The 12,664-nt window shown below is 52.5% G+C and overlaps 1 protein-coding gene across 1 annotated transcript in view; it reads right to left on the bottom strand.

Moving 5' to 3' along the window:
- The window catches only part of LOC115371031 (A disintegrin and metalloproteinase with thrombospondin motifs 2-like), a 37,564-nt gene that overhangs the window by 11,698 nt on the left and 13,202 nt on the right, over positions 1-12,664 (bottom strand). Inside the window, exons 8-15 of the mRNA XM_030068147.1 lie at positions 7,319-7,443; positions 7,026-7,109; positions 6,784-6,867; positions 5,301-5,457; positions 4,794-4,899; positions 3,778-3,921; positions 3,130-3,262; positions 1,175-1,288 (exon numbers count right to left, since the gene is read on the bottom strand). Coding sequence (XP_029924007.1) covers positions 1,175-1,288; positions 3,130-3,262; positions 3,778-3,921; positions 4,794-4,899; positions 5,301-5,457; positions 6,784-6,867; positions 7,026-7,109; positions 7,319-7,443 — 947 coding nt within the window. The remainder of the gene's footprint in view (positions 1-1,174; positions 1,289-3,129; positions 3,263-3,777; positions 3,922-4,793; positions 4,900-5,300; positions 5,458-6,783; positions 6,868-7,025; positions 7,110-7,318; positions 7,444-12,664) is intronic.

Below are 12,664 nucleotides of genomic sequence, written 5' to 3'. Positions count from 1 at the left end.
CCACAAGAAAAGGCGCGATATTTCGAGAAATTACGCTTTATTGGTGGTGCAGATCCCTATGAGTTGGCTCCCTCTTCTCCCTCTTGGATCCATGACGACCCGGTGATTCTTCCTTCAGTTGCATCCCGATATAGTCAACTACCTGGTTTCCTCACCGAGCCCAGACACAGCCAAAGACCTTAAATCCTACAAAGGTTTGGAGGCCTATAACCAGATGGTGTGTGGATGGGTGAGGGAGACGCAGTACCAAGTCATCACCAAAAATCATTAGTCAAGTGGTCAAACAAATTTGATTCTATTTATTGTCTTTTTATTCTCCCCTGCACCAAAAGTACTGAGCCCTAATTTTTTTTGCATTATTATACTGTATATGATTGTGCAATGACAATAAAGATTTATCTATCAACGTCCATTGTGTTGTGAAGGCCAAAATAAGTAATGCAATAACGTCCTAATCATCCTAACTTTATAACTTTAACTGTATGATGTAATTACGATACTCAAGTTGTAGCCAAGTGACTGTCAATCTTTTTATTTTTAATTTCAAAGACCCGCAGTTTGCTATCTACACTGTGCACTATCTGAGTTAGTTTCATAGTGTTTTATGCGATCATGTACAATCTGACACACAAAAAACACACACTTTTGGAAGTCGTAATATTCCAAATGTTTTTCTCGGTCTGATCTATTGGTACATCCTAAAACACGGCAATTTACCAAAATTAACCATTTTTCTTGACGACGTTCGGGATCTACTATGTGTGTATGGTTTGTTGTGGTATGGAGTGCCTCCAATATGGCGGCTTCCGGACTGTTGGCGCGCTGATGACGCGTCATGAAGACGCTGATGACGCGTCATTCTAACTGCCTGATCCAGCTGAGACAGGGACGGTCTGCTTGGGCCGGCCCGAGGCGTACGCCACATGTGCGGCTGCATAGGGCCCCCGTGACCACCAGGGGGCCCCCAAGCTCACCTAAATATTTGATGAAACCAGGCGCGGCGTGTCAATTTTCAAACCGATCGGACTTTGCATTTTTTTTGTTTGATTCCCCACCTGACCAACAGGCCGTCCCTGCTTTGTTACCTGAGTTGGTTGTTGACAATAAAGTGAATCTTATTATTCTGCCTGTCATTGGCTAGATGAAACACACAGCGGATGATCGAGCGCCTCACCTTCCCCGGGCCGCACTTGGTGCCGTCGATGGGCGGGCCCTTCTTGGTCTTGCAGAAGAAGGGGTTGTCGTAGTGACTGCACCACAGCTGCTTGCAGGGGTCGTAGGTGTTGTACTGCAGGGAGAGAGAAGCTCTGCTCACGTTCAGGCCACCAGGAGGACACAGAACCCCGACAGGTTATAAATCACTTATTTCTCACACCCCTTTTTCCCTTTTCCTTTCCTTTTTTCCTCTTTTCTTTTCTTATTTCTTACTTCACCAGGTGCTGCTTGGGGGGACATGCTGGATCATATGATTATCCAAAATACCTAAATAAATTAATAAATGAGCAAATCGGTAAAAACGGGCTATTAAACTCAATTAAGACAATTACAATTTGAAATACACTGATTCAGGATCATGGTTTTAAATTCCCCAGTAGATGCAAGTTCATGCAAGTTTGATTCCAGCTGCTTGTGGCAAAAAAACGAAAAACTAACTTTATGGGTTCAGAGTAAAGACGTACGGAGCCGCTGAAGGGTCACTGCCAGGTTTTTTTTTTTTTTTTTTTTGCATTATCTCACAGTATTTTCCTACGTGTGTTCTGTTCCCTCTGAGCCGTATGTCTCAGCTGCCACCAGCCCAGCAGACTCTGTGCCTCAGTTTCCTGTCACGGATCACATCGCCGTGCCCGAGCAGCGCCACATCAGCACAACCACGGCCCGGTTCAACCAGCCGAGCCAGACTGGGACGCCGGGACGCTGACCTGGGAGCAGCTGAGCAAACGAGTCTGAGGGAATGGAGGAAGGAAAATGATTGCGAGGTAACGCCCAAAACAAAACAAAACAAAACAAAAAATAAATAAATAAATAAAAATCTTGCAATGACCCTCCAGGGCTTCTGTAGAGAGGAAATATGGAGCTTAAGCCAAACATTAGAACGTACAGGGACCAGGGTTCCAGTCCAGCGAGGAGGTTCCCAGGAGGTTCCTCACAGATAAACCAAAGCTCACAGCGTCTTCCAGACAGAGAGGAGCAGCCGGGTTCACCGTGCAGGACACACAGACCAGGACGAGGCTGCTCATCTCCACGATCCATGAGCTGAACACACACCGGGAGCCGTCTTTTGGCCAAGGGGGGTGAAAAGTTCAGCTCCTCCTCCTTGGCCCGTGACCGACCTTCCCACCAGATCTACGGGAAATCTGAGGCTCACGGCGAGTCGCAGCCCCCTCTGATGTCACCGGGGGTGTAAAGAGCTAAAGCAGACAGCTGGACTGACAGCAGCTGGGGGAAATTATTCCAGCCTTGTGCTGAAATCTGGAAAATTCCTGAGGCCCTGGAACGTGGACGTCATCAGCCTCTGATCCTGACGGCGACGGAGGCGGTCGTGTGAATCGCTCTCTGGGGAAACGTCATCAGTGAGAAACTGCAGATTTTCCTCCTCTAGCACTGAACTGATCTGAGGTCAGACTGACTGATCATATCTATCACCAGCTGAGGGGGGGGTCACTTCCTGTTTGGTTTAAAATCCATGTTAGGACAAAGTCAAAGAGACACTGTGGGAGGAATCTGTCGGCGTAGAAACTCTGACAGCAAATGGATTAAATCTGCTAAAAAAACCCAAAACAAAACAGAACCTTTTAACCAAAGTCCAAGAGGTCAAAGGTCAAGTCTTTGCAGCCGGTCTGGACAGCAGACTCACTGGCCCAGCTGGCTGAACTGGTTTCCAAAAGAAAACCTTGTAGTAAGTCTGACGCCCCACAGCGCCACCTACAGGCAGTTGAGACCAGCAGGGCTAACTGGGGCTGAGTGTGGAAAGGCTTAATCTGTACTTTGTGCTAATGCTGTCATAGTGTCTGGTAATCCCATGTGGGATGACTGATGACTGCTTCGCACAGACAGACAGACAGGCAGACGTACACAGACAGACAGGCAGATGTACACAGACAGACAGGTGAGACAGACAGGTGGTCTTACTGCTGTGCAGGTGCTGTATCCGGCTCCGAAGTCGAAGCGACACTGCTGGTCCATGGAGTACTGAAGGCCCGGTAACTGAGGCTGAGCCGGCCAATCGTGGTCAAACGGGTCGTCACGGAGACAGTCGTAGGTACTATGGCAACAGAGAGAGACGTGCTGTGTGATGGACTCGTTATCAGGTGGGTCATTATGAGTCACTACAGACAACACAGCATCAGGAAGCATCGTCAGTATTAACACTTTCTTCACCCTTTGAAACCTGGATCAGGTGTGAAAGACACCTGTAAACACCTGTAAATAAAGGAATGAATAAATACTACACAGAACAGTATCAGTACTCAGTGCAGGGGGTGTTTGATGCAGTATCAGTACTCAGTGCAGGGGGTGTTTGATGCAGTATCAGTACTCAGTGCAGGGGGTGTTTGATGCAGTATCAGTACTCAGTGCAGGGGGTGTTTGATGCAGTATCAGTACTCAGTGCAGGGGGTGTTTGATGCAGTATCAGTACTCAGTGCAGGGGGTGTTTGATGCAGTATCAGTACTCAGTGCAGGGGGTGTTTGATGCAGTATCAGTACTCAGTGCAGGGGGTGTTTGATGCAGTATTAGTACTCAGTGCAGGGGGTGTTTGATGCAGTATCAGTACTCACTGCAGGTACTTGCTGAGCTCCTGCTGGCTGCACTGGGACCAGTGGTAGCGGTGGAAAGCCGCCTGGACCAGCGGAGCCATGATGCTGCCCAGAGGCACCTCGTCACCACAGTCATTACCCTGACCATCATGCTCCATACCTAACCTGACAGACAGACAGGTGGACAGACAGGCAGACAGACAGGTGGAGAGAGAGAGGGACAGGTGGACAGACAGGCAGACAGGTGGACAGACAGGCAGACAGGTGGAGCGAGAGAGGGACAGGTGGAGAGAGACAGACAGGTGAAGAGAGAGAGGGACAGGTGGAGAGACAGGCAGACAGGTGGAGAGACAGACAGACAGGTGGAGAGAGACAGACAGGTGGACAGACAGACAGACAGGTGGAGAGAGACAGACAGGTGGACAGACAGACAGGTGGAGAGAGAGAGGGACAGGTGGAGAGACAGGCAGACAGGTGGAGAGAGAGAGACAGACAGGTGGGCAGACAGACAATTGGAGAGAGAGACAGACAGGTGGGCAGACAGGTGGAGAGAGAGAGATAGACAGGTGGAGAGAGAGAGAGACAGACAGGTGGAGAGAGAGAGGGACAGGTGGAGAGACAGGAAGACAGGTGGAGAGAGAGACAGAGAGGTGGAGAGAGAGATAGACAGGTGGACAGACAGACAGACAGACAGGTGGAGAGAGAGCGGGACAGGTGGAGAGACAGGCAGACAGGTGGAGAGACAGGCAGACAGGCGGAGACCGACAGACAGACAGGTGGGCAGGTTGAGAGACAGACAGACAGGTGGACAGACAGGCAGACAGGTGGAGAGAGAGACAGACAGACATTGCCACCACACATCAAGGAAACGATGTTTTAATGTTTTAATGTGAGCTCAGAGCTGATTGGACGGGACCGCCGGGACCCTGCCCCCCCCCAATTTCATGTCCAGTTTCCAATGTGTGTGTGTGTGTGTGTGTGTGTGTGTGTGTGTGTGTTTGTGTGTGTGTTTGTGTGTGTGTGTGTGTGTGTCTCACACGTGTCCAGTTTCATGGGCGACCACGAAGGCGGAGGAGAAGCCGTCCTCGTGGTTCAGGGTGCAACTTCGAACTGAGTGACACATCCCTGTGACCGGGGCGTAACCTGGGGGTCAGAGGTCACAGGTCAGAGGTCAGAGGTCAGGGGTCAGGGTGGTGTTACATGCAGCAGCAGTATTACCAGAAGCGGGGATTGAGCGATTATCAGTTCCGGCTGATTATGGAGGCTGATACTGTGAATTCTTCAGTGAGCAACATCAACATGTTGACTGACATGATGGACAGACTCCCCCCCCCCCCCCCCCCCCCCCCACCCCCCCCCCTCCACATGTGGAATCCTGAGGCTGTGATTTTATTTCCTTGCTGCGTTTCTGATTTTAATGTTATTTTTAAATTCAAAGCCGGGTGTGTGTGTTTGTTTGTGACGCTGTACATTTTTTTTCCAGTTCACTGCACGTCAGGATCTGCCCTGAGCGTCGGTGCTGGCCGCGCTGGGTGTGTCCGTACCCTGCATGCCGGACGGCCCGAACTCCTGGCGGGTCAGGTAGATGGCGTGGTCGTGGTGCTCGGCGTGGCTCGGCTGCTTCCCCTTCTCGAGGAACGCCCAGCGACACACGTTCTCCAAACTCTGAGACGGGTTCCCCAGAGAGATCAGCTCCTGCGACTGAGGGAGAGAACACTTCCTGTTGGAGAGGTTACCTGTTACCATGGTTACTGTCTGGGTGCACAGTGAGTGTGTGTGTGTGTGGGGAGGGGGGCCTCCAACCATGAAACCACACTTAAACCACGCCCCAGAGACTGTCTCAACAGCAGGCCACGCCCCCGGAGACAGTCTCAACAGCAGGCCACGCCCCCAGAGACAGTCTCAACAGCAGGCCACGCCCCCGGAGACTGTCTCAACAGCAGGCCACGCCCCCAGAGAGGAGACTGTCTCAACAGCAGGCCACACCCCCGGAGACAGTCTCAACAGCAGGCCACGCCCCCGGAGACAGTCTCAACAGCAGGCCACACCCCCGGAGACTGTCTGCACAGCAGGCCACACCCCCGGAGACTGTCTCAGCAGCAGGCCACGCCCCCGGAGACTGTCTGCACAGCAGGCCACACCCCCGGAGACTGTCTCAGCAGCAGGCCACGCCCCCGAGACTGTCTGCACAGCAGGCCACGCCCCTGGAGACTGTCTCAGCAGCAGGCCACGCCCCCGGAGACAGTCTCAACAGCAGGCCACGCCCCTGGAGACTGTCTCAACAGCAGGCCACGCCCCCGGAGACTGTCTCAGCAGCAGGCCACGCCCCCGGAGACTGTCTCAACATCAGGCCACGCCCCCGAGACTGTTTGCACAGCAGGCCACGCCCCCAGAGACTGTCTCAGCAGCAGGCCACGCCCCCGAGACTGTCTGCACAGCAGGCCACGCCCCCGGAGACTGTCTGAACAGCAGGCCACGCCCCCGGAGACTGTCTCAGCAGTAGGCCACAACCTGAACCTCTGCACATTCACCTGCACCTCAAACAGGAAATACGGCAAAAGTCACAGCGACGTTTGTACTTCCTGTTGTTCCAGTCAGGATCCAGTTACTTTCAGTGTGTGGTGTCAACCAATCAGAGGCCACCAGGAACAACGTTTTATGATTTATGACACACAGACACACAGACACACAGACATACAGACAGACAGACAGAGAGACAGGCAGACAGGCAGAGAGACAGGAAGGCAGGCAGACAGACAGACAGACAGACAGACAGATGGGTGGGCAAGCAGACAGACAGACGGGCGGGCGGGTGGGCAGACAGACAGGCAGGCAGGCAGGCAGGCAGACACACACACACACACACACACAGACACACCGACAACCAGACAGACAGACACACAGACACACACACAGACACACAGACAGACACACACACAGACACACAGACACACAGACACACAGACAGACACACACACGGACTCACACAGACAGACAGACAGACAGACAGACAGACAGATGTGGTACCTTGGTAGCAGACAGCATGGCGATTCGGACCAGAACAATGTTGATGTTGGCACCGAGCGAGTGATCCTGGTAGATCTCGTTCACCTGAGACACACACACACACACACACACACACACACACACATCAACACACACCTGTTGTCTGTGATGTTCTGCAGACACTGCCTCCCTTTTGTCATGTGGGTTTAGTGTGTGTGTGTGTGTGTGTGTGTGTGTGTGTGTGTGTGTGTGTGGCCACATACTATATTCATCAGGGTCAGCAGGTACTTCTGGATGTGTTCTCGGCCGTGGAACAGGAGAACAGAGTAATCGACTCCTAACAGGACCTGCAGGACGAGACAAAGGAACAGGATCATCAGCCACCTGCAGGGGGCGCTGTGGAGGCTCAACAGAAGCTCCTGTGTGTTGCCAGTCCAGTTACTGATCAATATCTGGGATCAAAGGGGCTGATCAGTTCACAGCATTTAGCCCCACTGACCGCCACATGTTCTAGCACACGTTCTGCCTAAGAACTAACAGCTTCAGCATCAGTGACCTCGATGTTGAAGAGCTCCGCCTCCTCAGCGTAGCGGCGGCGGCGTGGCGTCGAGGCCGAGCCGGGCCGGGACGAGCGCCTCAGGCCGAGAGCGTCCACGTCCAGCAGAGGACCTAAAAGAGAACCTGGGAGGGGGAAGAAAAAATAAACTTTAATAATGTCTGATGTTATGGCAGTGGGTGTGTGTGTGTGTGTGTTTTTGTGTGTGTGCGTGTGATGTCATTCAAACACATTCAAGAGAGTCATGACGAGGACACTGTCCTTGTCCTTACATAAACATCAACACAAACAGACACACACACACACACACACACACACACACACACACACACATTCATGCCACCACAGATCATTTGCTGACATGGCGTTTAAAACTAGCTGAGCCATCACTTGTTTTCAAGGAGAGAGAGGTGTGTGTGTGTGTGTGTGCGTGTGTGTGTGTGTGTGTGTGTGTGTGTGTGTGTGTGTGTGTGTGTATGGGGCTAAAAATAGCTCATAAAGAAGCAGAACCAAAGTCAGAGTCAGAGTCAGAGTCAGGCTGCGTCCACAGAGCTGTTTAACTTTAACATGAAGAGAGGTCAGTCCTTCTCCAGGTCCAGGTCCAGGTCCAGGTCCAGGTCCAGGTCCAGGTCCAGGTCCTCCTCCAAGTCCAGGTCTTAGTCCTCCATGTCCAAGTCCAGGTCCAGGTCCTAGTCCTCCTCCAGGTCCAAATCCAAGGTCCAGGTCCTGGTCCTGGTCCTGGTCCTGGTCCAGGTCCATTTCCAAGTCCTCCTCCAGGTCCAGGTCCAGGTCCTAGTCCTCCTCCAGGTCCTGGTCCAGGTCCAGGTCTTATTCCTCCTCCACCTCCTGGTCCAGGTCCAGGTCCAGGTCCTTGTCCTCCTCCAAGTCCAGGTCCAGGTCTTATTCCTTCTCCACGTCCTGGTCCAGGTCCAGGTCCAAGTCCTCCTCCAAGTCCAGGTCCAAGTCCAAGTCCTCCTCCAGTTCCTGGTCCAGGTCCAGGTCCAGGTCCTAGTCCTCCTCCAGGTCCAGGTCCAAGTCCAGGTCCAGGTCCAGGTCCAGGTCTAGGTCCAGGTACAGGTCCAGGTCCAGGTCCAGGTTTTGGTCCTGGTCCAGGTCCAGGTCCAGGTCCAGGTCCAGGTCTAGCTCCAGGTCTAGTTCCAGGTCCTGGTCCAGGTCCAGGTCAAGGTCCAGGTCCAGGTCCAGGTCCAGGTCCAAGTCCTGGTCCAGGTCCAGGTTGAGATCCTGGTCCAGGTCCTGGTCCAGGTCCAGGTCCAGGTCCAGGTCCAAGTCCTGGTCCAGGTCCAGGTCCTGGTCCAGGTCCAGGTCCAGGTCCTGGTCCTCCTCGTGGAGCTGAGTGCAGGTCAGCTGCTCAGTCCAGTCTCAGCTCTCTCCTCAGTGCGTTCCTCTCCACTTCCTGTTCCCTGAAGCTCGGACGGCGCTGAGACCCTTGGAAGCTGATTGGCTCTCGCAACACACATCCACAACACACCACTGTGTGTGTGTGTGTGTGTGTGTGTGTGTGTGTGTGTGTGTGGAGTTTGGATGTCAGCTTGCAGGCTTTAAACACACACATTGTGTTTAAAAGAATGTGAAACAAGTTTGAACGTAAGTTTGTTGAATCCAGTCCTCATCCTGGTCCTGATCATGGTCCTGGTTCTAGTCCTGGTTCTGGTCCTGGTTTTGGTCCTGATACTGTTTCTGCTCCTGGTCCTGGTCCTTGTTCTGATACTGATTTTGGTCCTGATCCTGGTTCTACTCCAGGCCCTGGTCCTTGTCCAGGCCCTGGTCCTCGTTCTGGTCCTGGTTCTGGTTCTGATCCTGGTCGTGGTTCAAGTGCTCATCCTGGTTATGGTTCTGGTTCTGGTTCTGATTCTAGTCCTGGTCCTGGTCCTGGTCCTGGTGCTGGTCCTGGTTCTGGTTCTGGTCCGGGTTCTTGTCCTGATTCTGGTTCGGTCTCCAGTCCTGGGTTCAGTCCTGGTCCTGGTTCAAGTTCTGGTCCTGGTTCTGCTCCTGGAACTGGTGCTGGTGCTTGTTCTGGTCCTGTTGCTGGTCCTGGTCCTGGTCCTTTTACTGGTCCTGGTCCTGGTCCTGGTCCTTGTCCTGGTCCTGGTCCTGGTTCTGGTCCTGGCCCTGGTCCTGGTCCTTGTCCTGATTCTGGTCCTGTTCTGGTCCTGGTCCTTGTCCTGATTCTGGTTAAGGCCCTGGTCCTGGTTCTGTTTTTTCCCCCTGGTCCTGGTTCAAGTTCTGGTCCTGGTCCTGGTTCTGGTTTTGTTCCTGGTCCTGGTCCTGGTACTTTTACTGGTCCTGGTTCTGGTTCTGGTCCTGGTCCTTGTCCTGGTCCTTGTCCTGATTCTGGTCCTGGTCCTTGTCCTGATTCTGGTTAAGGCCCTGGTCCTGGTCCTGGTCCTGGTGCTGGTCCTGGTTCTGCTCCTGGTCCTGGTCCTGGTCCTGGTCCTGATTCTGGTCCTGGTCCTTGTCCTGATTCTGGTTAAGGCCCTGGTCCTGGTTCTGGTTTTGCTCCTGGTCCTGGTGCTGGTGCTGGTCCTGGTCCTGGTCCTGGTCCTGCTTATGACTATAAAGCCAAATTTGTGCAACTGACAACTGCTCCTGACTTTGGAGGATTTTCTGCGTCTTCCTGTGTCTGCGAAGACATTTGGTGCTCATAAATACACAAGTACCACAACACACACACACACACACACACGCACACACACACACACACACACACACACACACAAACATAAATACAAGCACACACACACAAACACAGAGATACACACACACACACACACACTCAGACACACACACACACACAGAGACACACACAAGCACGCACACATACAAACACACAGATACACACACACACACAGATACACACACATAGAAACACACACACACACACTCTAGCACACACACACACACACACACACACACACACTCGTGATTTGTCAGAATCTGAAAGAAAGACAAGACGATAATGTGAGTCTGACACGCCTCGCTCTGCCTGCCACGTAGCAGCAGCTGCCTGTGTGTGTGTGTGTGTGAGTGTGTGTGTGTGTCTGTGTGTCTGTGTGTGTGTGTGTGTGTGTGTGTGTGTGTGTGTGTGTGTGTGTGTGTGTGTGTGTGTGTGCGTGTGTGCGTGTGTGTGCGTGTGTGTTCCTGGCAGTTTTCCTGGAATAACTCAACTTCTTTTGGTTTGATTTTTTCTCTTTTCCACAAGAAAGAGAGAAAGGAAGAAAGACAGAGAGCAGGAGCGAGGGATGAGATGTTTTTTCCAGACCGTTCGGAGGACGTTCTGACGGCCACGCTGTAAAAAATGTCTCCGTGTTTCTGTCCTCACACGGATCAAACTAAAATTAGGTGGAGAAAGTTCACGTTTTCACATCCCTGTGCTGAGGCGCAGCACAGGGAGTTGAACCAGCAACCCTGCGGCGTGCGGCGTCCCTGTTTCATTACACAGGATTTATATTCATGAAGAGTGTGTGCCATTTTACTGAAAAACTAAAGAAATTTGGTCATTTTAATGTGATCTGCTTGTCATCGTTTTCTTGTATTTGTTATTATTTTTTCTACTAATTTTCCAGGAACGTTTTACTGATATTATATCTATTTTATATATAACTATTTTTCTAATTTTCTGATATTTATTACTATTAGTATTAATATCAGTGTTATTTTTATTATCTGAATTGATTTCAAACTATTTTTGTACATTTCTGGTGTTTTTTTTTTTTTTTTTTCTTGTATAATTTTTTTTATTTTTTGCTAATTTATTCATCGCCTTTTTTCTCATGTGTTTCTGTTTGTTCAGCTTTCAAAGGGTTAAGTGCTTGTGAGACACCAGGACACACGAGGAATCTCAGCAGTTCATGAGCAGAGGCTGGTAGCTCAGTGTGTCTGACACGCCGCCGGGCGAGTCCAGACCTGAGCCTGCGTCACCTCCACCTGCAGGCCCCGCCCCGCCCCGCTCTGAGCCTCCAGCTGGGCTGCTTCCAGTTTGTCCACAGAGGAAAAGTGTCACTGGTTCTGCTGGGATCGGAGGTTCTCTGTGTGTCGCTGCTGGGATCCAGACAGAACATGAGGAACGTGCACATTCACTGGCACTCAGACACACCAGTTTCAGTCTTGTACATTTCCGGCCAGCGACAGCATTTTTATTTTTTTTCCCACCGGCCTGTCCTGACTGAGGGGGGGGGCGGCTGGGGGGCGGGGCCTGCTCGCAGGGTGGCAGCTGCCAGCCCAGGACACGCTGGTAGATCCACCCCTGCTGCCACTCATTTGAACCTGACATGCTGCTGCAGCGAGGCGCCCCACACCACACACACATACACACACACATACACACATAGTGCTCAGGTAGACAGGGCAGCCCAGGTGTTGGGACAAGCCCCTCCCCCTCGGTGGAGGAATGTGGCAGGTTCAGCACCAACACTCTCCCGGTCTGCAGAGCCTGGGCAGGTCAGTCCGGGCGCGTCCACGTCGTAACGGCTGCACCAACCAACCAAATAAACTGACTAAAGAAGTGTCTCTGTGCTCTCAGTTTACTTTACGTTGGGATTGTAAACTCAAAATAGTTTCACTTAGTTTTCTTTTTTTTAAAGGCATCATTTTCATTTTTATTTGAGTTAAGGCCTGTTGTTTGCTGCTCAGTCACTCTCAGCTGCCTCCAGACAGCAACGCAGCAACACTGCAGCCGAGCAACACGCCCCTGCAGCTCAGAGGGACACAAGCGTTTCCACAGCGTGGGCGCCGGACGGGGACATGACAGCTGAGCCGCTCGGAGACGAGAAAAGAGACGCGAGTCTGTAAAGTCAAAGTCAAGAGGATAAAAACACGATGAGGCTCGCCCGGCCTCGTCTGCCTCGTGCTGCTGATTGGTTGGCCAGGTTCCCTCTGATGTCATTCCCTCCAGCAGTAAAAGATGAGATCCAACATTTTTCATGTTAACTGGACACACATGTGGCTCCGCTGGCGACTGTCCCCCCCACCGAGCTGCCAGCTCGCACCCTCATCCATCATTTCTTTATCTTTGTCTTTATTTCATCGTAAAAACCCAGTGGACTTGTACCTTTTCCATGCCCCGGGCCCCCAGGTGTCCCCCCCATGAGGCCCCGGGCCCCCAGGTGTCCCCCCCATAAGGCCCCGGGCCCCCAGGTGTCCCCCCATGAGGCCCCTGGCCCCCAGGTGTCCCCCCCATGAGGCCCCGGGCCCCCAGGTGTCCCCCCCATGAGGCCCCGGGCCCCCAGGTATCCCCCACATGAGGCCCCAGGCCCCCAGGTATCCCCCCCATGAGACCCCGGGCCCCTAGGTGTCCCTCCATGAGGCCCCGGGCCCCCAGGTGTCCCC

The sequence above is a fragment of the Myripristis murdjan genome, chromosome 14 (genome assembly GCF_902150065.1).
Source record: "Myripristis murdjan chromosome 14, fMyrMur1.1, whole genome shotgun sequence".
Classification (NCBI taxonomy): Eukaryota; Metazoa; Chordata; class Actinopteri; order Holocentriformes; family Holocentridae; genus Myripristis; species Myripristis murdjan.
Note: the sequence above shows the minus strand (reverse complement) of the source record. Positions and strands in the feature narration are given on the sequence as shown.